The sequence below is a fragment of the Scomber japonicus genome, chromosome 5 (assembly GCF_027409825.1).
Source record: "Scomber japonicus isolate fScoJap1 chromosome 5, fScoJap1.pri, whole genome shotgun sequence".
In the NCBI taxonomy this organism is placed as follows: domain Eukaryota; kingdom Metazoa; phylum Chordata; class Actinopteri; order Scombriformes; family Scombridae; genus Scomber; species Scomber japonicus.
In genome coordinates, this window is record NC_070582.1 from 28,607,638 (window position 1) to 28,633,881 (window position 26,244).

Below are 26,244 nucleotides of genomic sequence, written 5' to 3' on the forward strand. Positions count from 1 at the left end.
TATAATAATAAAACAAAAACGAGAATGACCTTGTTGCAGCATGTCTCTTATCAGCTGTGTTATTTTTCCAGCTTAGCATTTTTCTTGAAGTAATATTCTGCGAGCCAGTCTACTCTAAATGCTTCCATATAGGAGAGGCGGAGAGTTTTCAGATGTTCTCTCTCTTATCTGTCAGAATGTGTCTCTCAATCTGTCTATCTCACCGTGCCACGCAATTATAGTTTCGTTTAGCTTCATAACAGTTTGATAAATATATATATATAACTTTTTTCTTTTGGAACACACACACACAGACACGTACCCACACAGTGACACTCCAAGCTATAAAAGAAGTGTCGCCTCAACAAAGTACCGTACATTGTCTCATTGTCCCATTCTATCTGTTATGGCCTGGCACACACACACACACACTCGCACACACGCACACACACACACACACACACACACAGACACGCACACACAGACACACATGCATATGGAGGCAGAGTTTTTCAAAGTACAAAAGGAGTTTGCATAATCAGCAGTGTCAAATGGAATGGAACTAAAAGGATGAATGTGTTTACTATTATCACTGAAGTAAACAACACAATAAGATTCTCTTTCTGTAGCAGTGCTGAACCTGAAGCAGAGCAAGTGCTAAACTGGGCCCAACATCGCCACACACACACACACACACACTCACACACACACACACACACACATACTGGTTACTGTAATTTCCTCAGTCCAGCTCAGTGTGCAATGATATTGACTAGCAGACAGATTAGAAGCCAGTTTGTTTCAATCTCTGCTTTCAATATTATTGCATGTGTGTGTTTCAGTGTGCCTTATCAGTGTTTTCAATACATACATACACACACACACACACACACACCTATCTTTAGATGCTCGGCACAAATAGATTCCCCAAGCTGATCTGATCTTATTAGCTCCTCATTGTCTGCCTATCTAATTGTCTTCTTTTTACTTAGTATTGTGTGAACGACTGTACATACTGTATGTGTGAGATGAGTTACTACAGTAGGTACTTTGGAGCTTGTGTGGGTATGTGTTTGTGTGTGCTTTTGTGTGCTTGGGGCCATGAAATCAAAGGTGACATAAGTAACGGTAATGAGAGGAGAATCTTAACATCCTAAGGGAACAGGGCTATGAGTACAGCATGGTATCAGCCTATGTGGTGTATTGTATTTACTGCTCAATGCAGCTTCCTCTGTTATCTCTCCTCATTCTCGTCTCCTCCCCTCCCCTACGTCCCTGCAGCTCTGATTTCTTCTAAAATTACATCCTAATGGGTTCAGCACACACATTAACCCACCACTATCACTGTGTCTCTGGTTGTCTCTGCACAGTACAGTAGTAGTACTGCAAAGCGTCACCAGAAGGGTCCGATTTTGATTTGAAAATCATGCAGTCTGCGTAAGTTTGCACAGAATCGAGGGACGAGCACTGCTCAGTACACCAGTCTGGCTGACAGTAGAATACCAATTTAAATCCATCTTCTGATTGTAAAGATTTCTAAAGTAAATATTAATATTTTCCAAAAGCAAAGTCAGGAATAAAAGGAAGCACTCCTGGCGTTTTTCATCTCAAGTGCTGCCTTTTTCCTGACTGTTTTTGGTAAATAAAGACATTGCTGCGGAGAAGAATAACACTTGTTTTCTCTTATGAACTCAAATAAATAAAACCTGCTGTTAAGCGTACACACCCCTCATTAAAAGTAAAATTACATTGTAAAATATAAGATAAATAACTTACTTACAAAACTGCACTGTGTTTATTAGTTTATATTTGTTTTGTTCCATTGTGTCACCTCACCCAAACTCAATGCAGTAAACTAATGAGTCAGTCATCCTCCATTTGTTCATTCATTGGTCATTTTTCTATATGATATCATTGCTTGATAAATATTTATATTGATAAAGACTGACTATAATACCTACGCTACCCAAATTTGTGTTTTTGTGATAAATCTGCTCATTTGTGATAATCTTGCTAACAGTATTATTTTAGTGATTCCTTCGCTTCTATCCTCTCCTGTATTCTACCACCGTTGTGCAGCCAGTGGTCATATGTTTTAGGGAAACCTCAGGTCCCTTCACAATTAGCCAGATGCCTCAACATCAAAGGCAAAAAGACGAAGCTTTTGACTTTCCCTGTACACACGAGGGGATCAATTAGAGGTAAAAGAGAGAAAGTTACTGGAAAACATCAGTACTTTTATCCTGTTCAGCAAAATAGCAATAGAGGATTCAACTGGGGCAGTCTGTTGCATAAATGTTGTTTTTTTAAAAGAGCTTAACTCAACATGACAGGTGAGAATGGTACTGTAGAATTGTGGTTTTGATGAATGGCAAAAAACAAAAAACATTTAAAAAAAAGAAAGCTTCAGTTCATTTTAGTCAGGACATGAACTCAGATTGGCAAACTAGATGAACCAAATTTTACACTGTGGTTTGTTATGATGGGAAATGAGTCACAATGATTCATCTCCTCATTCATATTTACTTAGCTTTAAACGGGAAGTGATTTAACACTGGTTGCTGAAAATAGTAATGGCGAACATTACTGGCTGGTTCTTGATGAACCAAGAGGATGCTTCAATCAGTACCAAATCAGCCTTATTCCAACCACATCAAAGTCTCCTCTCAGCTAAATTCAGCTATTTTAGCTACATGGCTCCCCAAAAGTCATCTGAGTAGAAAAATCCCAAAGTGTTTCACAAATGATGTAGAAGCGCTGTCGACCATGCAGAGAAAAAAATGGCTTGAGTTCACTCTTATTAGCTATGCACACTATCGTCATTTTTTCTGGAAAGTACTGTGTGTGTGTGTGTGTGTGTGTGTGTGTGTGTGTGTGTGTGTGTGTGTGTGTGTGTGTGTGCGCGCGCAGCGTGTGTGTGTCTGAAAATTCAGTAGCATGCTGACATGGCAGCCATTCTGTTATCAGTAGTAGTCCTGAAACTCTACCATAGCAAAGTCACCTTGTGTAAGAAAAACTGATTGGATAATAGTGGATAAGAGTTAAACTGTTTTGACTTTGGATTTCTATTCATCCATTTGGAGTTTATCATTTAATTATTGTGATGCAATTCCCCCAGAGCCGAGACGGGATAAAAAAAGATTTGTGTGTAGCTCTTTAATGATGATTGTTTTCAGTAGAAAAAAAAAAGAAGAAAAAAAAAAGGCTTCATAAAAATATCTCTGCATCTGTGTCTTTGTGTTTTGTTGTTTGTGGTTTGTGTAAAAAAAAAAAATTAATTAGTTTTTCCCTGTGTGCGTGACCTTAAAGGAACAGGGGGTGCTGTGCAGATGCATAAACAGGCAGGTCTGCTGAAGGAGTGGCAACGGCAGCGGCATTCGGCAGCATTAAGCTTTTATAATCGGAGGGCCAGCCCGGGTCCAGAACACCACTTACAGCCCATCAAAGACACTATCATTTTTAATTTAGCACCTTTCCCTGTCTCCCCCCACTCTCATGTATGTTTCAGGTCAGCTTGCCGCAAAAGGTTGGACTCTTGCCGAGGGGCCGTGTGGGAGACGTCAGCATAAGCTGGCTGGCATATATGTGTGTGTGTGTGTTGTGTGTTATGTGTGGCAATTTGCATGTACACTCTGGTACTTAACGTGGGAACATACAACATCTTTATTTCCCATTGTCAGTTAAAAGCCAGTGCAGCTTTGAAAAGTAGTTTGCCTCAGCTCGCTTGTTTTCCATCATGACGTGTAAGACAATCCTGTCTTAAAAGTGAGACTCTGCCACTCCAGTAGCCCCCTCATCCCCACACCCTCATCACACACAACCCCTCCACCCCCACCCCCTTTCCACTGTCACTGCCGCTGATTTAAATGAAAAGACAGACAGCTCTTAGGGAGCGCTGAGGCATCTGCTTTGACAGGGCTATAGCACCGAGGGGATTTCAGTACAGCAGCCTTTTTAGAAAAAGCAAGCGCGCGCACACAAACAGAATGCAGCTGCACGCAAATAAACACTCACGCTCAAATTTGAGTGCACGTGCATCCACACACTCACTTGCACGCGCCTACTGCAAATCTGCTGTTTGCAGTGTAATCAAAGGTAGTTGAGGGGGTTGAGAAGTTCCCTCGCTGTGCACATAGAGAAATTATGGGAAGAGAAAGCAATGGGTGGAGGTCTGAGGGTGGGGGTGGGGGGGGGGGGGGGTTGTGGACAGTGATGATGAAAGCTTAGTAATAAGCTGCAGCTCTCCCTGCCTGTCAACTGCTGTCATAGTATCCGGATGCACGGAGATAATTGCTTTTCTCTCCGCATTCTCCTATTTTTTATTTCTCTCTCCCTCATTTCCTTCTATCACTCATCCTCCGTCCTCCGTGTTCACTTTTCTCTCTTCCTCTCGATCCAACAATATCTCCAACGGTTTGTCTTTCCAGCAGAGTTAAAGCAAAGAACTGGCCCTCCTGTGCCACTCTGTCAAGCTTTTTATTTCTTCTGTAATCTCTCTCTATCTGCCTGTATGATAGAAATCTCAGTGATAATTGGCTAGTTGGAAGTAAATGTGAACACTCCTTGAATTCTAATATATATGTATTCACCACAGGGCTAAAGCCTATAGTCATTGTATAGATTTACTCAACCTACTTTCCCCACAGTCTTTGTTTTCTTCTTTTCTCTACACCAGGACTGGGGTCAATTTGTTGTCGATACATCTAAAAGCTAAATAAGTCACATTGGGGAAGTTTTACTGCTACTGAGGCTTTCATGTTACTGAGAAAGGAGGTATCTCAGGTCCCAATTAATCACTTCTGCTCACTCGTGTTAAAGCCCAGGCAGAGATGGATTAAAAGCCCCACATTGTGCAGGACTTGAAACCTAATGGGAAGGCTCGTCTTATGAAAATTCAACACTTTTGTTTATTGCAGCAGAAGATAAATCTATTGGAAACAGCCAGCTCTTTGGTTGATTTGTCATTGAGTCACACCCCCTCCCCACAGCACCCCCCCTCCCCACCCCCTCCATCTCTCTCTTTCTTTCTTTCACTTGTTAGTCTGATTACCTCTTCTCTCAGTTTGCGTTTGATGGCGTTTGGTTTTTCTCATGATTGTGTGTTGAGTGTGTTCATTGATTCACTTGTCTGGTGTTATCGGCTGGGGGTCTCCTCCAAGAAGCAGATCCTTTGATCTCAGCTGGACTGTCCTCATTAAGTAAAGGTTGAAAAAAATAGATAAATTGAGTGTAAATGATGTCGTTTTGTAAGTAATCCATATGTACAGTTAGATTTGGTGAAATAATATTTATTTTAAAGGAAATGCTGTGGATGAAACATATGCTATTGATCACTTTGCGTTGGCTTTGATAATAGTGCCTGCTCATTTGTTATTGTATATGTGCAGCACTCCACTTTGGATTATGCTACTTTTAGCACATTAACAGCTTAATAGCCTGACACAAACAAGGTCTACAGGTTACAATTGGACTGTTTGGATTTCTTTCCTGTGTATTGCTTTTTCCCTGCTGTGTGCTGAGTGTCTGCATGTGTTGTCTTTTTGTTACCATGGGAACTAATCAGTGGGGAGACAAATCTGGGCTGTTGATTACATGTGTGCGTTTGTGTGTGTGTGACACTAATCTGATCAGCATTAAACATTCCTGGGTTATTACATATAGGATAATAGAATTGAGTTGTAAGCCACTTATTAACTCACTTATTCATGATTAGCAGCTACAGATTTTTCTCAGAGGAGAACATATGTGGCTGTCATTGTCAAACCAGTTCTTTACAACCAGTGCCACCTATAGAAAAGTTAAAATGCACTCTGTTGCAAAGCTGACGTTTTAATATTTAAACAGTTTACTTCGTTGTTTGTTTGCCAGAAGTCTTCTTCGTCACTGCCTTGGTTTGCACTTTGCTACATCTGTGCATGCATGTCATATATATATATATTAAAGAGAACATGATACCAGATGCATATATGGCGCCCAGCTAATCCCTAAGAAAGATGCTGAGTGTTTAATGAAGCCAATAAACTGGCTTCCAGCTATTCCACTTATTCACACTTCCTGATTGTTGTGCTCACAGAGCATGCACACTAAAGACTTCTACTGGCTAAACCAGCTGACTTCCAATTGGCTCTCTGCTCACCTGAACGGGAATAAAATAATTTAATTGTGCAGTTCTTCTAAACCTTCTAAAGGTTATTAGACAGAATGGATCAAATTCTGATTATAAAAATGTATAAAAATGTATTAACTGTTTTACAGCAACTCCTTTTCCTATGATTGTGTGTGAGGAAAATAGTTTTTAGGTCAGTGTGCATCATGTGATGGACTTGGAAGATGTAATAACATAGTTTGGCCTCTATACTGTACAAGCAGCCTGTTTCTGAGGTCTTGGTGCTTGTACAGTATGTCCTTGTATGTTTGTGCAACACAAACAAACGGAATAGGGGCAACCATTAAAAACATTACTTCATAGAGTTACTAGTGATCAAAAACTCCACGGGGCACCTTTAAATAAAATACAAAAACATTTGTGATACATATCATCAAACTACAAAAATCACAATGTTTCTCTTATTCCTGAAGTCAAACTGACATTCCCCAAACAGACAAATTAATACAAAGCTTGTATTGTCTTTCTGAGCCACAGTGGCAGTGGAACACCAACTGTACAGCAACGTTTCTAATTTCAAGGTTAAAACTGTGCCTTATGTTGTTGTTGGAGTGAAACTACAGTTCTGAACCTGCTGGCACTACAGATGTGTTGGGCCTGATTTTGGATGTTTTTTATCAATGACACTGTGTCCTTGCTGGATTCAAATCAGTGGAAGATCACTAGTGTCATACAAGTCTGCAAATTTTTTGCACCGTCAACCCCCTGAATCAAGTTTCTAATCCTGGGCCAAGGGCAGGATTTCCCTCTCTATCCTCCAAAGCAACTATCAATCCCCCTGCAAACCTGCATTTCAGAGAAATTCTAACTCATTCACAATGGGCTGTGTTTGAACCTAATGAAAGACATGAGAAAATGAAATTGGAAGTAAAAAGTAATTTTGGCAAGTCCTCTTGGTTGTTTTGGCTTTGAAAAGTAGAACAATCATAATAAAATGAAACACCCATTGGACTCATTAAGCTTGACTGCTCACAAATGAGAAAATCTCTTGTTACATTGAACTCATTTTCATTTCTAGTAATATTGAGCAAGGTATCTACTGTATGTTTGAATTAGGGAAGCACATGGAGAGTCAAACCCTGTAGAGCGTACAGCCCAGACACCACAATATTAAAAATGCAGGCACTCCCTTCTATTCTATTCAAATGGAAAATAGTTTCTTCTGTGTGTGTTTAGTTTGACTTAAGCTGGAAGTGTGTCCATATATGAAAAATGTAATCTCTGCAGGTATACAAATATAAATAAATTTAGGATAAGCCTGACTCACAGCATTTGTCTCTACAGGCCAAAGCTCAAGTCTTTCTCATTTGAATGTAAACAAACAAACAGGAGATTTACCTAAGGGCTTGCTCTTGTTGGCCTCATACAAAACCTAGTTTTGCATCTTATTTTTGCTGCTTGGTTATTGTTGCTCTTTCTCTCTCTGTGTTAAAAAAAAAAAGTGTGCACAATGTAATGGTGGCACATTGTTACTGCCAGAGAGACTCATTAGATGTCCCAGTCACCATTACAGATTTTGTCTCTTGTGGTTGGGCTTTTGAAACTTTACTCCAGGGATCTGTACTTTAGCAGCTTTAATGTATTATGTCGTGCAGGGAAGTCAACCACATTATAATTTAAACCTTTCATATTTATTTCAGCCTGATGTAGTTCACATTGCTGCAACTCCAAAAAGCTTTGGCAGCACAATAAAGAAAGTTGCTTTGGATGCCAGTTTTCCAGGATATTTTGAGAGCCATTTTAATCTCACTGCGAGGCTCCTTTTGATCCAGATCCAGTGTTTGAAAGCTCGACTCTACAGTCTGTCCTTGACTCCACCATGAGTTCCTCCTCTATTCCCTGCCCACATTAGGCCTGACACTCCCTGAGGAGCAGCAGTAGCTTCTCAGCGGCTGGGTTAATGGGTCCCCCTTTGGAATGTGTCATCAAAGTCATCAAATACTGTATCTACATTTCTCATATAAAAGCCCTCACTCTTGACCCTCCGACTCATTGTCTAAATGAATTCACCTTTTAATTGCATCATTTTTCTATACAGTGGTATATACATATTCTGTTTGAGTTCTTGATGTTTTACAGGCTTTTGTTTATTGTCATAATATGTCTCCCACATTTTATCCACTATGTTTTTGTTGTGTTGTTTATTTTTGTGAGACTGGAGAAAATTGGTCTGTAGTCAAGTTAAACTTTGGGAAGGACAAAATGATTCCCTGAAAGCATGTATGAAAATGAAATTACTGACATTTACTAAGACATAAAAAACAAGCTTTCATTCATGCTTTCACTTGCAGCTTTTAATGTTCAAGTTGTTTTTACAGTAAGTGTCATGATGACATTGTGAATGTGCTGAATATGTTAATAACATTATGTGAATAAACCTCAACAAATGCTGTTAACTGCTTTGGAATTGATGCATGTTTTTTTTGACAGGTGAAAATAATACATAGGAAAAAAATGTATCCTCATTCAGCTCATGTTTATGGATGTTTTTGCCTGTTTTCTGCCCAAGGTGAGGATTTATACATCAGCCTGTATGGGGCTTGTGAAGAGCTGAGCATCCATGTTGAGCCTGACTCTGTCCTGTTAAAGAAGACTTACATCTCCCTGGCAAACGTGCACACGGTGTCCCTCGCCAACAGCAGTGATATCCCCCTACAGTACAAATGGACGACATGGGCCAACCAGCAAGAGGAGGAGAGCCTGTGCTTATTGGGGTAGATTATTATACAGATTGTTTTTCAGATATTCAACTATATAAAAGCTTCCTCTTCTGAACTTCTGGTCCAAAGAATGTGTTACCAGACATAGCTCCATCATGTTTTTTTTTCTTTTTGACCCTCCACTTTTATCACTTTGTCTTGTCTTTCACCTCCCACCTCTCTCCCTCTCTCTAGGGATAAAAAGGAGGAGGAGAAGGAGCAGTTGCTTTTTCAGAGCGAGTCTGACCCAACAGCGAACCATCGCCTCCCACTGCTGTCCAGAGCCCTCCAGGAACGCAGAAGCCAGGCTGTAAAAGACCACCTGCTTGCCCTCTCAGACAACTGCATCACTGTGGAACCAGCGGTGTGTGTGTGTGTGTGTGTTTTTTTCCCCCTCTTCCTCTTATCCAGCATGTCTTGCTAGTACCCACCCTTGCCAAGGGTTTGGAGCCTATCACTGCAGTAACTTCTAATACTTTTAATAATGCCAAAGCAAACATGCCTCAGTGAAACTTTCTCTGAGCTGGCAGGAATTCAGTCACTTGTCCAAGGGCAACACAGCAGTCTGAATATTTAAATGAGGGTCATTCTTAGGTTTGAAAGACTCCCTACATGCTATACCACCTACTGTATGCTGCCTCGTAGCACTGCAGGACAGAAATGGGAATCTGTTGGACAGATTAGATCTGAGATTAGGTGTTTCACAAAGAGTAAAGATTTGTCCCCTGTTGTTCACACCTAAACCCAGTCTGACTCCTCAGTGACAGGAAGGTCACAGATTGGGGGCCCCTTTCTGCCCAGGGGCCCTCAGGTAGCCTGACCTATTCTGACATTGCCGTCCCCCCTTTTCTGCCAGTGTCTCCTCTCCTCAACTCAGCCGGGTTCCCTGGATAGAGGGAGAGAGGAGACAGATGAAAAAACAGAGAGAGGGCAGGAAAGGTGTGATGGGAGGAAAGTGCAAGGGGAGAGAGAGTAAACAGTCTGCAGGCACCACAGTCACAACACAAACTTTGAGAGCAATGGTCAGCAGTCTACACATGTGCACACCCACCCACCCATTCACACACTCACACACACACACACACACACACACACACACACACACACAGAGGGACACACAGGTATTAGTGTGTGTGTAGAGTTAAGCCTGACTATGACTAAATAACCGATCAATCAGTTTTCAACACTAAAATGAATAAATGTATAAACAGAAATAACAGATGGATTCAAGCAATCTGGACTATATTTAGATATTCATCAATTCTAGGACTTGTACACACTTATTTGCTGTTCCATATTCATGTTTTGTTATGCATATCTGTTAAACTTCCACCCAAAAATATCCTTTCTCCTCCTTAATCAAACCTTTTTTCTGTGTGAGAATATTTGAATTTACAGTGTGCATGTCTGCTTTATACCCTGTGAGTAAAATAATTGGTCTTCATCTTGTCTGAACATGGCACAGGAAGGTGAAATATGGCCCAACACCACGGCTCACTTCAACATTGTCTTCAAGCCAGAGGAGGCCAAACTATACCAACAAACCATATACTGTGATGTCACAGGTCAGTGGCAAGCAACAAAATGCATTACATGTATTATTAATGCCTAGCAACCAAATAATGTTTAACATGACTTGCAAGGGTCAGACTTTAGCTGGGCACTGACTACGCTTCCAACATAAACAACCATGCACGCACAGAAAAGACTGAAGACAAAAAATGTGAAATTTCATCTCAGCTTAAAGCTAGCATCTCGAGGCTACATTAGCCACTACCAGTGTAATGTCCCCAAATCTTAGATGGAACTGTAAGTGTAGAGTTGCATTGTGGGTAACATAGGTTCTAGGTTCTGAGGATACATATTGGGTAGAATTTCGGTTTTATTGATTTTGATCCTTTTTTTAAAGACTGTCCATTATGAGTGTGATGAGTAATGAGTATGAATGTTATTGTAGTGTAAATATGTGTAGTGGAATACTCATTTACAGTAAGATTTACGTTTACAGCTGTCTTTAGTGACACTTAACCCAATGTACAGCTTTTTCCTTGGGCATACATCCTCTTAGTAAGATAACGCTTTGCTTTGTTTGCTTTTCAACACCTTCGTATTGATCATTTTAACAAATTGAAGCAGGCAGTGTACCCGTCCTGTAAATCATAACCTTTAGCTTTAAAAAAAAAAAAAAAAAAAAAAGATCCTCCTTCTCTCACTGGGTTGGGCCTTGGCTCAGATAAAGGTTAGACAGACAGGTCTGGGTAGCAAACCGTATCTGTTTATTCGGTTATTGCCACAGACAACCCATCCTCTCAACTTTTTTATTTTCCCTTCACCCTCAATGAATGATGTTCACATTGAAAATTATCTGAAGCTCTACTAATGATCCCTCTAATCTTCTGTATAATTTAACCACTAGAGTACTGGTACATAGTACATTGTCACTTGATCTCATTTTCATATTAGAGTCATGAGGCCCCAGTATATTCATCTCAACTCACTGGTAGTAAAAGGTTGTTGACAAATTTGCATGTGGCCTTCATGTATGTCTTCTGAACCGGAGGCCAGATTTACATTCATTTCCATGTTTTCTGAGGTAGGAGACGACCTGACCAGCCTAGGTCAATGATGGCTAGAATGGAAACTACTGTACCATGATTCCCTACTTTGCAAAAAGATACAGTAGTTTACAAAGTAAAACTGAAGGATAGACCTTTCCTGCCCTTTAATAACTTCACAGAGAGAGGGCAAAAGAGGCTGTGAAGAAAAATGTTGAGAAAGTATTTACTGTATGCACTTTGTATTAGGACTAACTCACAAGCCGTCAGTGCACTGGATGATTCATTTACTAGTTTTAAAGGACCAGCATGTAGGATTTAGTGGCATCTAGAGGAGAGGTTGCAGATTATAAACAACTCTCCCCCTCCCCAAACCAACTGTGTAGGAGAACCTAAGGTGAAACCTTTGAAAAACATGAAAGGCCTTCTCTAGAGTCAGTGTTTGGTTTGTCCATTATGGGCTACTGTAGAAACATCACTATGTAAATATAAAAGGCTAATTCTAAGGTAACAAAAACACAGCAATTCTTAATTTGAGTCTGTTAAGTTAAGTCTGTTTCAATAGATGCTGCTAAATTCTAGACACTGCACCTTTAAAGGTTTCAAATACTTTGGATTCAGGACTTTAAACAAGAAAACTCTTGAAAGTAATTCGAGACATGAAATACATGAACATATTCTAACTTATCATATTCGCCTGCATGAAAACAACATTAGATATACTAAACTATCAGAAACTATCTAAAGAATCAATTGCCACTTTCTATGCACTTTTATTATTGTCTTCCTATCTCCTTGTTTCCTGGCCCCAAGTCTTTTATTTTTGCTGTCCATAACTTTATTATTGTAAGTCTTTCCCTATGCTTTTCTGTGTCTGCGCCCAGGCCGTGAATCTCGCTTACCTCTTATAATCGAGGGTGAAGGCATGGGACCTATACTCCAGCTCAACTATAACCTCATGGACATGAAAAATGTATTTATTGGTGACAAAGACTGTTATGAGGTAATAAAGCTCTTGCTGGGGGAACAAATGATCAGTTAAGACATACCATTAATGTTGTGAGCTTCACATCTGCCTTTTAATACTAAAGCTGTGGATTTGTCCAGGTTCTGGTGTCCAACAGAGGGCTCATTGATGCCCCGTTCAGGCTGTCAAGCCCCAACACCACTTTCGGCCGCTGTTTCTCCTTCAGTCCTGAGGAAGGTGTTGTTCCCTCCGGGGCCTGCCAGATTGTGGAAGTCACCTTCCACAGTTGCATCTTGGGAACTTTCTCTGAGGACTTGCTGCTAACTGTCACAGGACAGCCGCAGCCACTTACCTTGACATTCAGGTGAGGTTAGCTAATATAGTGAGGCAGATTCAAAGAGAAAATTCATACCAAAGCACTTTTTCACTTCACAGTTCACTCACAGGACTTATTTTAGGAATCCTAAAATCACTGTTGTTGTTTTTTTATTTCATGCTTTCTGATGGTTCATATCTTCTGTTTTAGGGGTTGCGTTATTGGTCCCACTTTCCACTTCAACGTTTCAGAGCTCAATTTTGGAGATGTGGCTTTCGGTGGGTTTCGGTGGCTTCTTTTTTAACAATACCTCAATAATAATAAATGTATGATATTCCAGAATATCATACATTTAACTGGTGTTGTAGCTTAATAATGAGGTCTTTTTAAATACATATATTCCACTCTAGTCTCCTCTTTATGGTCAGCAGAGTTCTATTTTTGTTCAGTTTTTTCTCTTTATTTTGTCTTTGCTCTTTCCTTCTCTGTCCCTGTCCCTCTGTGCAGGTTTCCCACAAACATCGATTTGTACCCTCTTCAACACATCCATGGTCCCTATGACCTTTGCCCTAAGTGTCCTGGGAGACGGGTTGGGATCTCCCAGTGTGACCAGCGCCAAACAGTTGTCTGAGATGTTTAGAAACGATTGGCAAGGCAGTGCTGCTAGAGACCTCCATGCAAGGCCTGTGGAGTTCACAGTCAGTCCTGCGGCGGGCTCTGTGCGGGCCATGTCAGACATCACCATTAAGGTAGAGTGAGCTAATGAACAAGGGATGGTCTTTGTAAAGGGGTATGCTAACTGAATGGCAAACGCATCAAAGAAAGTTAAGTTAAACTAATGTGAATTATACTTTCATAGGTAAATAGGTAAAGAGTGTTCTTCCTTTGAGCTTGTCTTGCCCTTAAACTTACTTTCTTGAGAGGATAAAGTTACCCTGCAGTTCATTAATTAAACAAAACCCTCCCATCTACTATCATCATCATTATTATTTTTAATGTAAGTAGTCTAATATCGGATTTTGAGCAGAAATAATCTAAAACATAATTGATATTGAAACATGATATTCATATTAATTAATTGTATCGTTTTTTCTTTGTTCTTCGTATTACTCCACAATGTAGGGAATAGTTATGCTCTCAGTTTTGGAAATATAGTTACCATAATGTTGTTGGGGATGGAAACAGGAAATATAAAGTTGCCATGCATTCAGCGAGTTAGTAGTGGGCTACAAGTTCAGCCCTGATTTTTTAGCCTGCATGTGTCAATTGGCGTAATTTAAACTATGCCAAATTGGCTAGAAGCAGTTTCTCTCTGCAAGATGTACAGACAAATATCAATGGATTACTCTGACAGTGAAGAAAACCTAAAAAAAAAATGTAATCATCCTCAAGCAAGTTCTGAAGTGTCTTTTTCTGAAGAGGATTTATTGATGTCACATTTGAAGACCTCTGTTCTGTGGCAACCAACTACAAATTATACCTAACCTGAACTTCCTATCAGAGGAGTGACCCTGTCTTCTGTGTCTATTGAACCTTTCGTGGTGGTATGTACAGGTGACGCTGTGCTCCAACACAGTCAAAAGATACAGACTGGCACTGGTGGTGGATGTTGAGGGTGTGGGGGAGGAGATCATGACGCTGCCTATCAATGCAAGGTCAGACACACACACACACACACACACACACACATACTCTTTCATTTGCAAATGTTCTCAAACACACATCAGCTGAAGTTAATTCTGTGGTGTTTAGTTGACTTTAAGCATATTAAAGCCATAAACAAAGATCAGTTTTCCTGGGTTTTTCTCGTGCCACCACACCGTTTGATCTTTTTCATTACAGAAAGGCAGTTTATTAAAAATGTATGAATAAAAAATGAATCTACATCTCTGCCCTAGTAAAACGAAATATCATCTTTAAATATGAAAATGCTGTATGTTTTGATATAAAACGTGATAAAGACTGTCACAAGATTCCATAAAAAAAGTAAAACTTTCATTTACAAACCCACCTATCAACCCTTTTCTTCTCAAGTACAGACGTTTTTCTGGCACTAACCTCTGCTGCGCTCCAAGCTGTCACTGATGCTTTGACATGCTGTGAATGTGGTCCATTGAACTTGTGTACAGGTGTCAACAAATCAGTGGAGTATGTGTTAAATATTCAGCAGCTAAATTAGCATAATAATACATTCGAATGTCACCTGCACCATCACTCAGAAAAGGGGAATGGCAATCTGACTTCCTCACGGCAATCACCGCCATTGTAAATTTATGAATCTGTTATAATTAATAGTCTGAAGTTTTGGCACAAGGCAATGCAATTACCGTTGGGGTTCGTAAATAAGCCTCAGATCTTTTCTTCCCCTCACTGCTGTCTGTCTCACCCTCTTTCTCTCTGAACAGGTGTGTTGTACCTGACATTGTCGTGCAGACTCCGGTGTTGGACTTTCAAAGGTGCTACCTCGATCACCCTTATGTACAGCAGGTGCAGCTGACCAACAACAGCGATCTGCCTGCCTGCTACGGCGTGCTGGATCAGGTTAAGTAGATCACTGCAACTGTTTAAAGTGTGTGTAAGCTGATGAAAGAACTGAAATGTGGTAGTTGCAGGTGGCATTGTCATATACCAGTTGTTGTTATAAGGGAAGTACACCCCTACAAGAAATATCTTACTGCTTAGACATATTGGAGGGCTTATGTAAGGGGAGAGTTGTTGGTTTGAGGAGAAAAGCAGAAAGGAAGGAAGGTGTCTGTGTAACTGGAGTTCTAATTTAAACCACATTAAGCTATGAGTTGTTTTCATTTCATTTTTTGAGACACTTGTATTGATTACACTGGTCTGAACAAATGACTTTTTTTATTCTTCCAGTAAGTCTGAGTGTGCTTTCTATCACCTTCCTTTAAATTCTGGCTCACCATCTTCACATATTCCTCTAAATAATGTTGTTATCACTCATCATTCGTAAGACTAATTCTACAAATACAATTTAAATATAGTGTGTTTAGAGTCAAAGTAATCAGGGTGGCTAAATTGCTACATCAGACTTCAACATACTGCAATATACTAGTGAATTCCTACTTCATATTTTACATTAGTGTAATATAGTGATGTTACCTCGTCCCCAAAAATGCAAGTTGCATGACAGTTGAGTCACATGGGTGATTTTCTATTTAGTTGGAAAAGATCTCTCATCAAGATCCTGAAAATCACTCTTGCTAATGATGAAACTAAACTATGAACTCCAATATAATAGTTCAAATAGTTCCCACGTTTATTATAATGTTAGTGTGACATTGACAACAATTTCTATCTGCCTAATTTTGTGACCCGTGACAACAGTGGACAGTTGTTGTGAATCCACAGTGCTGAATCTGTATGCATACATTAGTAAAGTAATTGTCTATTTGTCTCACCTTTTGCAGGAATATGAGGAAAGTCCTTCACTGATTTTTGGCAGTTCTGCACCCAGAGGATTGATTCCACCTCACAGTTCAGAGGAGATTCCTGTGTTTCTGCTGGCTAAGGCCGTCGGAAGGCTTCATCACACTCTAAGCATTGCTGTGTTTGGCAGCATCCAACCACCTCTGGTCAGTGAACACGTGTGTTTGCTAGTATACGTTGAATACTGTGTGTATGTGGTTGTAATGGTGAGTTTTTGCCTAAATATAGCCACAGTGTACATCTAAATAAATCAGGCAATTTTGTGCACTGATCAGCATCTGTTCTGTTCTCTTCCAGGAAGTTTTATTGTCCTTTATCGGACAGGGTCCAATAATTCACGTTAAGAGCCGACAGCTGGATTTCGGAAGAATCCCGGTTCTGACGGACAGTACTAAAGTCCTGCATCTATCAAACCAGTCTCCTATTCCAGCTCGCTTTACAGCTCTCATGGTACGAACACACACTGACTCAGACTTGCCTTCCAGCACACTTGTGAGGTCTTATAAAGACACAAAGGCTGTACTGTAAATAAAGTAATAAATAAAATGACCTACAGAAAAATAAAGACAAACAAGGCTAGTGGTATCTACCGGCAGACTGTTACAGAATCTAGGAGCATATACCAACCATCCATCGACTAAATTTCTTGTAGAAGCCATCGGTCTTTCTTCCCCTCCTCCTGTGACTTATTCATTTTCTGCCTAATTGGATATGTAATTAATGAGTTAATAGGTTCAATGCTTTGTTGGGTCTTGAAATAATTAGTTGCCAGTTCTATTATAGTCCTACCCCTGGAGAATAGGAAATCTTCTTCAGAGTGGACCTATTTGCGCTTCCATTGACATTTTGTCAATTCAAGATGATGTAAATGAAGTAGGCAAGCGTGATCTGGGAAACTGATACTTGAACGGTACTTATTTTAGACTGTTGCTTTGTAGTGTTTTTTTAATGTTTTATTCACAATGTCTACAATATAGTGTGTATTTTTCAATGAAATTTCAGCTTTTAGCCCTTACTTGCAGACTGACATTTCCACTGTTTCCAGTAATGACCATTTAAAGACATTTTGTTACAGCTTGTAAACAGCAGTTACATTTTCCACAGATGGAAAAGTGACATTTTATCATTTGTATATATTTGTATGTATTTTATTGCGCTTACTTGGTGTAAACAAAACTCTAAACGCCACTGCAACCTGAGATCCACAATTCATCATATTCAGTGTTTCACTCTCCTCCTGAAAGCCCTTCTCCTGCTGTGCATTGCCTTATCAGCGTTGCCTGATATCCACAGGGAAACAACTTGCGACTGGAACCAAGCCTTAATGCTCCCTAAGCCGGCATAAACACGACCGCGAGCACACGCAAATTCCAACACACACAGAGGCAACCCCGGTGTAACTGCAGTTGTGTGACCCTGTCCTCTCCTCTGAGGCAGTTAGTTTTTATGGAAGGAGTTTCTCCCTTGCACTTTCAAGCATCAATCGATGCAGATTCTCCTAGAATTACATTACATCTCAGCTCAATAGGCTGGCAGAGAGCCACGTAAATGACCTGATGACTGGAGATCATTTCGATATTGAGGAATGTATTCACACTTGCTTGACATGTGAGTGACCATGTGTGAGAAATGAACCACCCCTTTTCCAACCTAGCCTTTTTGTGTGTTGTTAAAGTGTTTTATACAGTATCAAAGATATTTAGACAGTCAGATTGTATGATGTGAAAAATAGTAGAATAACATTACAGTATTTATGTTTGCATACAGTATCAAATCCTTCACTGTTTTCTGTTGTCAGTTTCTCTTCTGTTATCAGTGAATATGATAACATAGGAGCTAGAAACAGAAAACACATACCTACAGTACATGATGTGGACAAAAAATACCTTGTACACCCTTTTTTGCTCTACCTGGACAAATCTTGGTTGAAAAATTCATGTTTTAGTTTTTTGGCTGCTAATCAGAAAGCTGAGCCCCATTAGATTCACATTACAATATATTGATTATGTTGTGCTGTATAATATTTGACAGGAGATTTGGCTGCGGTGGTCCCTGAAGCAGCAATACATGATTGATGCAGGTTGATATACTGTTGATGGCTGTACATCATGCAGCAGACATTTGGATTCTAAGCTCTTCTGACTCCTGCTGCATTCAAAAGTAATCAATGCTAATCAGGCTGCAGGATGCAGCAGGTTTGATGTGATTATTGAGATTCCAGTCATCTTGCTCCTTCTCTCCGGGGAGTTAACCCCCTGCTCTTTCCCCTCTTCTGACTCCTCCCACCCCTTCACCATGATCATCCTATATCGACCCACCTAAGATCTCTCTCACCCGATTGTACAAACGCTGAGAAAGTGATCTTTGACTCCTAAAGACACTCGTTGATCAAGTGTTGTCTGCCAGCGTTAGGCATTTCTCTTTAAATGAACCTATTTTTCCTCAAAGCTTTTCTGTAAGGAAGCGCTTTCGAACAGAGACATCAAACTCTTTATATTGCATATGTCCAATATTATTTGCAATGCAGCTTCTACTTCAGTGACAAATGCAACACAAATGTTAATTGCAGTATGAAGTAAGACATTTTTCCCACCATTGATCAATGGTCTACTTTGTTGTCCTATGCAGTGAAAGCTCATTCTTAGAATCCCAATTAAAAGTTTATGTTCCTGCCATCCATCAGCGGCGATGCTGTATAGAACATTGATTGTGATTCCGACTGGTGCTTGGTCAGATGTATATACAATACTACAGTGAGCACAGTGAGGGGCTATGTGCTTTGTGGAAAAACTGGTGATGAACATTAGATTTACATCAGTTTTCTCATTATAATGAACTCTATTCAAATAAATGCTGTGAAGCAATCCACAGAGCAGGGGAATAAAATAAATATTGAGCTTGTCTTGCAGCAGGGCTTTTCTGAGAATGTATTAAACACATTCCAGGAGACTGAAGATGTAAGACCTATAACGTTTTTTAAACTATCCATGTAATACTTTTGTGTGTTAGAGAATGTTTGAATGTGATTTACACTGATTTGAACCTCTGCTGTACTACTATGCATGTGTTTATCCTACTCTACCATTATCGTAATCGTAGTAGGAAGATATTTTATCTTACTTATGTCAGGCAGGGAAGCGCTGCTCTACTTAAACCTCTAGGATCTCATGCTACACTAAAATGTTGATGTGATTATGCAGCTATATGATACATACGCTTGTCTTCCCATCCATAGTTATAAATGGCATGTGGAGCACAGTTAGAGGAAAAAGATATCTTCATGCACCACATTCCAGTTATGGAGCTAGCCGCTGTAACTGCTACAATGCCCCTGTTTCCATTCTACAGATCCAAAGGCAGCTCTTAAGATTCGGACAGTAAATTGTGTTTGTTTCCTCAGAGCCATGGAAGATCCCCTTGGCGTGTTGAACCAAGTGAGGGTGAAGTGCCACCAGAAGGCCAGCTGGAGCTCAGGGTGGCAGCACACTTAAAGGACACACTCTTCTTCCAGGACAAACTGGAAGTGTCCATTCAGAACAGTCACACACACACTGTCGCTCTGTCTGCGACTGGCACCGGCACCACGATTGTTAGCGACAGGCCTTTTGCCCCCAGTCTTGATCTGGGCACCCACTTCAGGTAGCAAAGGAAGAGGACTCAAAATTTTGACATCGTATTGAATAATTTTGGAAAACCTATTATTGACAATCTGCCTCACCTCTTCTTTGTTTTCTATATGTACTACAAGCCATGGGTCATGCCAGTACCACTTCAAGCTGACTAACCACGGCCAGCGGATACACCGGATGTACTGGAAGACTGATGGTTTCTTGCCCTCCTCTAAAACCCGCAAGGGGGAGCTCTCATCTAGTCGAACTTTCCTGCCCTCCATCTCCGGTCCGAGGAAGAAAGACATTTCCGGCCGTGGATCCCTGACGTCTTCTCTCACAGACAAGCCGGTGTTCAGCCTCAGCCCTTCTCGCGTGGAGCTTTTCCCGGGCTGCTCCGTTGACATGGTGCTGACAGGATCTTCAGACTCTCCAAAAGTGAGACAACTAAGTACACATTCACAAATTTCTCATCCCATCTGTTTGCAGGTCCAAGGGGGAATAAACTCAAGTTCTTGAATTTCATAAATGCACATTACCTGTCTCGTCCTCACAGGTTGTACGGGAGCATCTGGTGTGCCATGGCATTGTGGGTCACCAGAGCAGTTACGAGCGCATCATGGCTGTAGATGTAACCTGTCGCTTTGTGGCTCCTCTGCTCAGCTTTTCATCCAAGCGGCTGAACTTCCACATAGAGAAAGTCAGTGAAAGGATCTTCAGGATATTTTTATTTAACACTATATTTTTAGTATGTAGAAGTATATCTCACAAAAAGACTGTCCATACAATGTTATGTAACTGTTATGTAGGCAAATTCAAAGTCATATACCTTTTGGGGATGATTTTGATATTCAATTATCTTTAATTTAAGATTCCTGTTCTTTACACATTTTTATATTGTTGATTTAACCATATATTTGTTTTACAGGTCCCAGGAAAGACTCTTATTCCCCTATATGAGAAGCTAGTCTTAAAGAATGTGTCACCTTTGACTCTATCCATGGAGCTCTCTCTTGTGGAGCCTTTCTCTCTGTGTGAGGCCCGAGGAGGCCATAGCTCAGCTACCACTAAGGTAAGTACTGTGTTTCTCTCTTTAATTAACTTTTCCAAGGACATTACTCTATCTATTTGTTCTTCATTTCATCTGTGAACACCATTTCTCCAAAAATATCCCAATCAATTTGCTGGACAAGTTCATAGTCTAAGAGGAGGAAACTTAGAGACCACCTTTATTCAGAACTGAACTATTTCATCATCTGCTTACTGCTACAATGTTGGTTGCGAGATATTGTAGAAAGACTTTGAGAATTAAAAGAAAGAGATACCAGTTTTCTAGTGTTTGATCTGTGGTAGTGGGACCACCGTTTGTTCACATTTGGATCCGAGACTGTGACTTTAAAAACAGTTACACTCAAAACAGTCGAGAAGGAGGAAGGGCTTCCACACTGTTGAATTATTGATGGCTGGTGTAGCTCGTTCTATCTTTAGTAACTAGGAACTACAGCTGTCAGATAAAGGTAGAGGAGTAAAAAAGAAGAGTGTTTCCCCCCTGAAATGGATGACTCCAAGTATAACGTTGGACAAAATGGAAATATTCAAGCATTGGAACAATTCTTCAAAATAGTAAATAGGTGCTTGAGTAAATGTACTTGTTTACTTTCCCTTCTTGTAAATGATAAGAGAAAATAAAACGTTGCCTTTCATGTAGGAAATGAGGCTACTGGAAAAGTGAATGTAGGAATGAGTTGTAGGATGTAAAGTCAGACATGTGCTGTCTGTGCAGGGAAACAACTTAAAATGTACAGTCGTTATCTCTATGTCAATTTCACACTTCAATCAATATTCATGTCACACAAGATATGAAGTATTAATTTTAAATATTACTACACCATTGGAAAGTACATGAGAACACGCAGAGAACAAGCACCAAAGTCTAAGTTCAGCAGTTTTTAATGGATACTGACATGATTTATAAGGGAGATCATTTCTTATAAAGAAGATTTATCTCTCATTTGAAAATGGATTCATTAGTTCATGTAGAGTTTGGATTAAAAAATAAAGAAATTTTATGAAAAAAGAAAAAAGTAATATATGTATCAGTAACATGTTAAATATTATAGAATGAGGAAAAAACCCTCCTGAGCAAAATCTTAAAGGTGTGACTTCAGATGTAACCTCCTTTGTAATCATCAACATTTTCATTAGTAACTGTAATTTAATTACACATTTTTTTCTCAGTAACTGTAATGGATTGCACTTTTATTTTTTCATTAAATTACATTACGCTGTTACATGTAACTACTTACTTCCCAACACTGGTTGTATATTAATGTCCATCCTCTCCTAGAGTAGGCATGTGTATACATTAGTAGCAATACTTCACTGATCAGAGTTAATGTATTAAATTAGATGTAGCAGAAGTTCCCTACTGTACTTTGCATAAATCAAACTCACAGATGTCATTTACTTTTTCTGATGACTTGCACTCATAATGAACTCACCTCTGAGATAATAACAATAGAAGTTCAGTTCATACAATCCCAAGTTGCACATCTTTTCTTTTTATCAGACGTCTCATTTCCATTCGGTGAGCTGATTAAAATGCAGGATTGGAATCCACATTAAAATGATTTTCAAGCCCCTGGCAGCTCTAAGGAATGAAGCTAAAGAGTAGCAGGACATTTTGATTAGCCTTTGTCCCATGGCAGGAGTACAATAAACATTTCATTAAATTGTGTGCAGGGTTGTGACCTTGTGGTTTAGGAATCATCAGATAGAGAACATAATTTAATGATTTTTCATCAAGCATGCAAGTCCACATCCTCAACAACTGAGAGAATTTGAGGAACTCATGATATACTGTTTACCTTAGTTTACCTACTCTACAAAGTCTGTCATACTAAATATTGCAGGCACAGTTTGATTCCTTTAATACCTTCATGTTAAATGATGTAACCACTGAATGTATTTTTCCAGTCCATGGTTTTAGGTAACGGGATGCAGGCTGAGTTGTGGGTATGCTTTAATCCAGCTTATTGTGAGGATCGGGTGTCAAGAGTCGTTGATGAGGTAATAGTGATGCATTTTTGTAAAATGTCTTATGTAATGCTTTGCTGTTTCATCCCAGGGCCAGTTCTTTCTGAGCACACCACAGCTTAGTGCACATCACATTGGGTTCAAGATAATTAAAGGGATAAGAATGAAAAACATCTGTTATACAATACAAAATTATTGTTCACCTCTGCAAGTTTCTAGGAAATCCTACAAATGAAATTGTAGTGCAGACTATTCATATTCACATTCAACACATTGCTTCATTCGGGGTTCACAAGCCAGAAACGTTTGGGAACCACTGGCACTAAGTGAAACAAACCTGTTCAAATATTGACCTGCATCAGTTATTTTTGCATTAATACATTTGCTTCCTTTACAATGTTTCCAGTTCCTTGACGTGCACTACCAGGGACACCCACAGCGAGACGCGGTGGAGCTGCACGCCGAGGTCCACTTCCCCAACCTCCACTTCTCCTCCACCACAGTGGATTTTGGCTGTGTGCTCAACTGCACAGAGACTCGCAGAGAACTCACAATCACCAACTGCTCCCCACTGCCTGTGTTTTACCGCTGGGCTTTTCTGGTGGACCAGACACACTGTACCATCAGGTACACTGAAAAATATCCACACACTATCATATCAATTACAATTTATACTTAACAATACACCACACCTGATACACTAGGGTCAACTGGACAGAGTGACTAAGAGAGTGAAGGTAACAGCATAATTGAACCATTATATAAAGAGGCTGTTTAACTTAATTTACTTTTAAGAATATGGATTGAGCTTAATGTGCAAAGTGCTTGATTATTATTGATTTCAGATGACATTTGCACAGAAGATTGGTTCAGAAAACAAACTCATTCATTTGATCCAACGAGAGCAGTCAGATGAGATTTGGTTCACTGAACTGCCAGAAAGACAAGGAAAACACACATTTTAGCCTCAACCTGATATTACCAGTCTCTCGGACAGTGCCTACTCTCATGTTACAATATTGATTGTATCTCCGATGCACCTCAAATGGTCTATACCCATCTTATTGTTTGAAGAGTTTATTTGTATTCCTGGAGATGACTGACTAGATAGATGATAGTGATATTACATTTAGACATTGCCAGAGAACTAACCAAGGGCAGGTTAACAAAATTGGGCAAAAATGATAACATTTGATTACAAATGTATTCCTAGAAGAGGAATAAAAAAGGTGATGATATTGCACAGCATAGTAATCAAATATGGCCGTTCCCCTTCCAGTAATGAGGTTTTTGGTATTTTGATTATGGTTATGTAAGACTTTAAAAAAGCTAAAGTAGCTGCGATCAGTATAACCTGCTGGAATGCTTCTCCTGAACTCCAGTGTCACAGGTTGCTTTTTTTGGTTGTTTCAGATTAGGAGCAAAGGGATCCTGAATAGACAAGATTCAGAAATGAGAACAAAGTGGACGATAGCCATATATTAAAACTGTCGACAGGGATAAGTTAGTACAGTAGCTATACATTTAACCCTCTGAACTGAAAGCCAAATCCATTATAAATTCTCCAGGGAAGACACATCTACTGATTATGTACTTTAAAACGATACAATATGCTTCTCTCAAGCCTTTGCTTTGGCCCCTATCCCTTGAAATGGACTGTGAATACTATAGTAGTCTGTCTCTTCATGGCCTTGAACCAAGTAACTGTTACAGCTCTAAGATTTATCACCCTCTACTGTCTTTTTCCTCTCCCCTCTCCTTCATTGGTATTCTTCCCCTTTGCTCCTCTCCTTGTATTTATCCTAGGGTTTTACATTGCCTATTTATCTTTTTTTCCTCCATTATCCTCATTCCTTTCCTTCTGCTTCCCCTACTGTGTTCCTGCTCTCTACCTAATCCTTATCAACCTTCTCTTCTCTTTTCTGTCTTCACCCTTTCCCTCTTAGATTGTGACCTCTCTTAACAATCTGTCTCACAGGCCATCCTGCTAATTAAATGGAGACCTCACTGTGCGCACGCACACTGCCTCTAAAGTCTCCCTTTCTTGCTCACAAAACCTGCACTATCTACCCATGTTCAGCTAATTACATCCCTATCAGTAATTACGCCACAGCCCTCGGAGAGGAGAATTTCAATAGAGCTAACTACTTTCTATCCATCTATCCCACTGATAGATAGAGGAATAGTTACAGTCATTTATATAGTGTAACTTCTCCCTCTTAATGACTCTACATGGGCAACAACTTACAAGTGAACTAAAAAGCTAATTATTCTAATCTAGTTGTTTCAGGAGATGCTGAGTTTAAGCCAAGATGTGAAGCAAGGTGTGTAAAGCAGAGGCGAGATAAATTCTTCAACAACATGCCAACAACATGCCAACATGCCTTCAGTCTTTTAAAAAGCACTTTGTACACCATTATTTCCTTTTGAGTTATGAGTAATCAGGGTTTTCACAGGCGGAACAAAGGAATTCTTACTTCTCAAAACTTTTATAGACAAACAGAGGTGACACAAGCATAACTCATGCAACTTATGTAGACAACTTATAGTGCTTATAGTGTACTGTAAATGGGATTTTGGTTATCAATCGTTCACAAATGCATATTAGATTGGATAACGTTCAACTTTATTGCCATTGCATACAGTAAGCGGTGCAGTAAGTGGTTTATAAAGATACACAAATCTTCAGAATATACAACAAACCAATGGTGTAGTCATGCCACCGGGGAGAAAGATAAACAAGAGGGTATCTCCGGTCAAGGTGGTCTATCCTTCAAAAATATTAGAGAGGTCTGGCACTCCCACAAGGCTCATCTTATCTTCACCTCTGGGTGCTGAAGAGAATAAAGCATACAAAAATGATACAGAGACCATGAAGGCGATTAACTTTAATTTACATGCACTAATTAAAACATTTCCACATCTTCCCACTGTTATTTTCCTCTCAAATGTAGTGGAGTAAAGGTATAGATTAGTTGCACTAAGTGTGTGTTTTTTTGCTTGGAGCAGCTCTCCAAATCTCGTTGTATAGCGATGAGCAATGAGAATAAAGGCTATTCTATTCTATTCTATTCTATGCAAATTTGTAGTAAACTAGAGTGCCAGGTCATTCCATTTAGGTTAACAAAATGAAAGAAAAGCTTACTTGCATATGAAAAGTGAACCTGATTGTTCCTATTGTTACATTTTAAAATGCATTTATATACTCTATAGATATAATAATCACTTTTTCTTCTTTCTTCTTTTACACACACTCACACCCACACTCACACCCACACACCCCCACACCCCCACACATACACACACACACACACACACACACACACACACACACACACACACACACACACACACACACACACACACACACACACACACACAGTGGAACCCCAGTGGACCTTTCTCCATACTAGTACAGTTTTTCTATATCAAACTCTCTTGGCTCCCATCATTCCTCGTTCTCACTCTTTGGCA

General features: G+C 39.8%; 1 protein-coding gene across 1 annotated transcript in view; it reads left to right on the forward strand.

Moving 5' to 3' along the window:
* hydin (HYDIN axonemal central pair apparatus protein) overlaps nt 1-26,244 on the forward strand; it is a 68,091-nt gene that overhangs the window by 5,996 nt on the left and 35,851 nt on the right. The window contains exons 7-23 of the mRNA XM_053319976.1: nt 8,655-8,847; nt 9,082-9,208; nt 10,310-10,409; nt 12,284-12,402; nt 12,507-12,730; nt 12,893-12,960; nt 13,190-13,431; nt 14,237-14,337; nt 15,088-15,223; nt 16,108-16,272; nt 16,424-16,576; nt 19,527-19,765; nt 19,875-20,172; nt 20,291-20,434; nt 20,663-20,806; nt 22,711-22,803; nt 23,177-23,376. Of these exons, the coding sequence (XP_053175951.1) occupies nt 8,655-8,847; nt 9,082-9,208; nt 10,310-10,409; nt 12,284-12,402; nt 12,507-12,730; nt 12,893-12,960; nt 13,190-13,431; nt 14,237-14,337; nt 15,088-15,223; nt 16,108-16,272; nt 16,424-16,576; nt 19,527-19,765; nt 19,875-20,172; nt 20,291-20,434; nt 20,663-20,806; nt 22,711-22,803; nt 23,177-23,376 (2,746 nt within the window). The remainder of the gene's footprint in view (nt 1-8,654; nt 8,848-9,081; nt 9,209-10,309; nt 10,410-12,283; nt 12,403-12,506; nt 12,731-12,892; nt 12,961-13,189; nt 13,432-14,236; nt 14,338-15,087; nt 15,224-16,107; nt 16,273-16,423; nt 16,577-19,526; nt 19,766-19,874; nt 20,173-20,290; nt 20,435-20,662; nt 20,807-22,710; nt 22,804-23,176; nt 23,377-26,244) is intronic.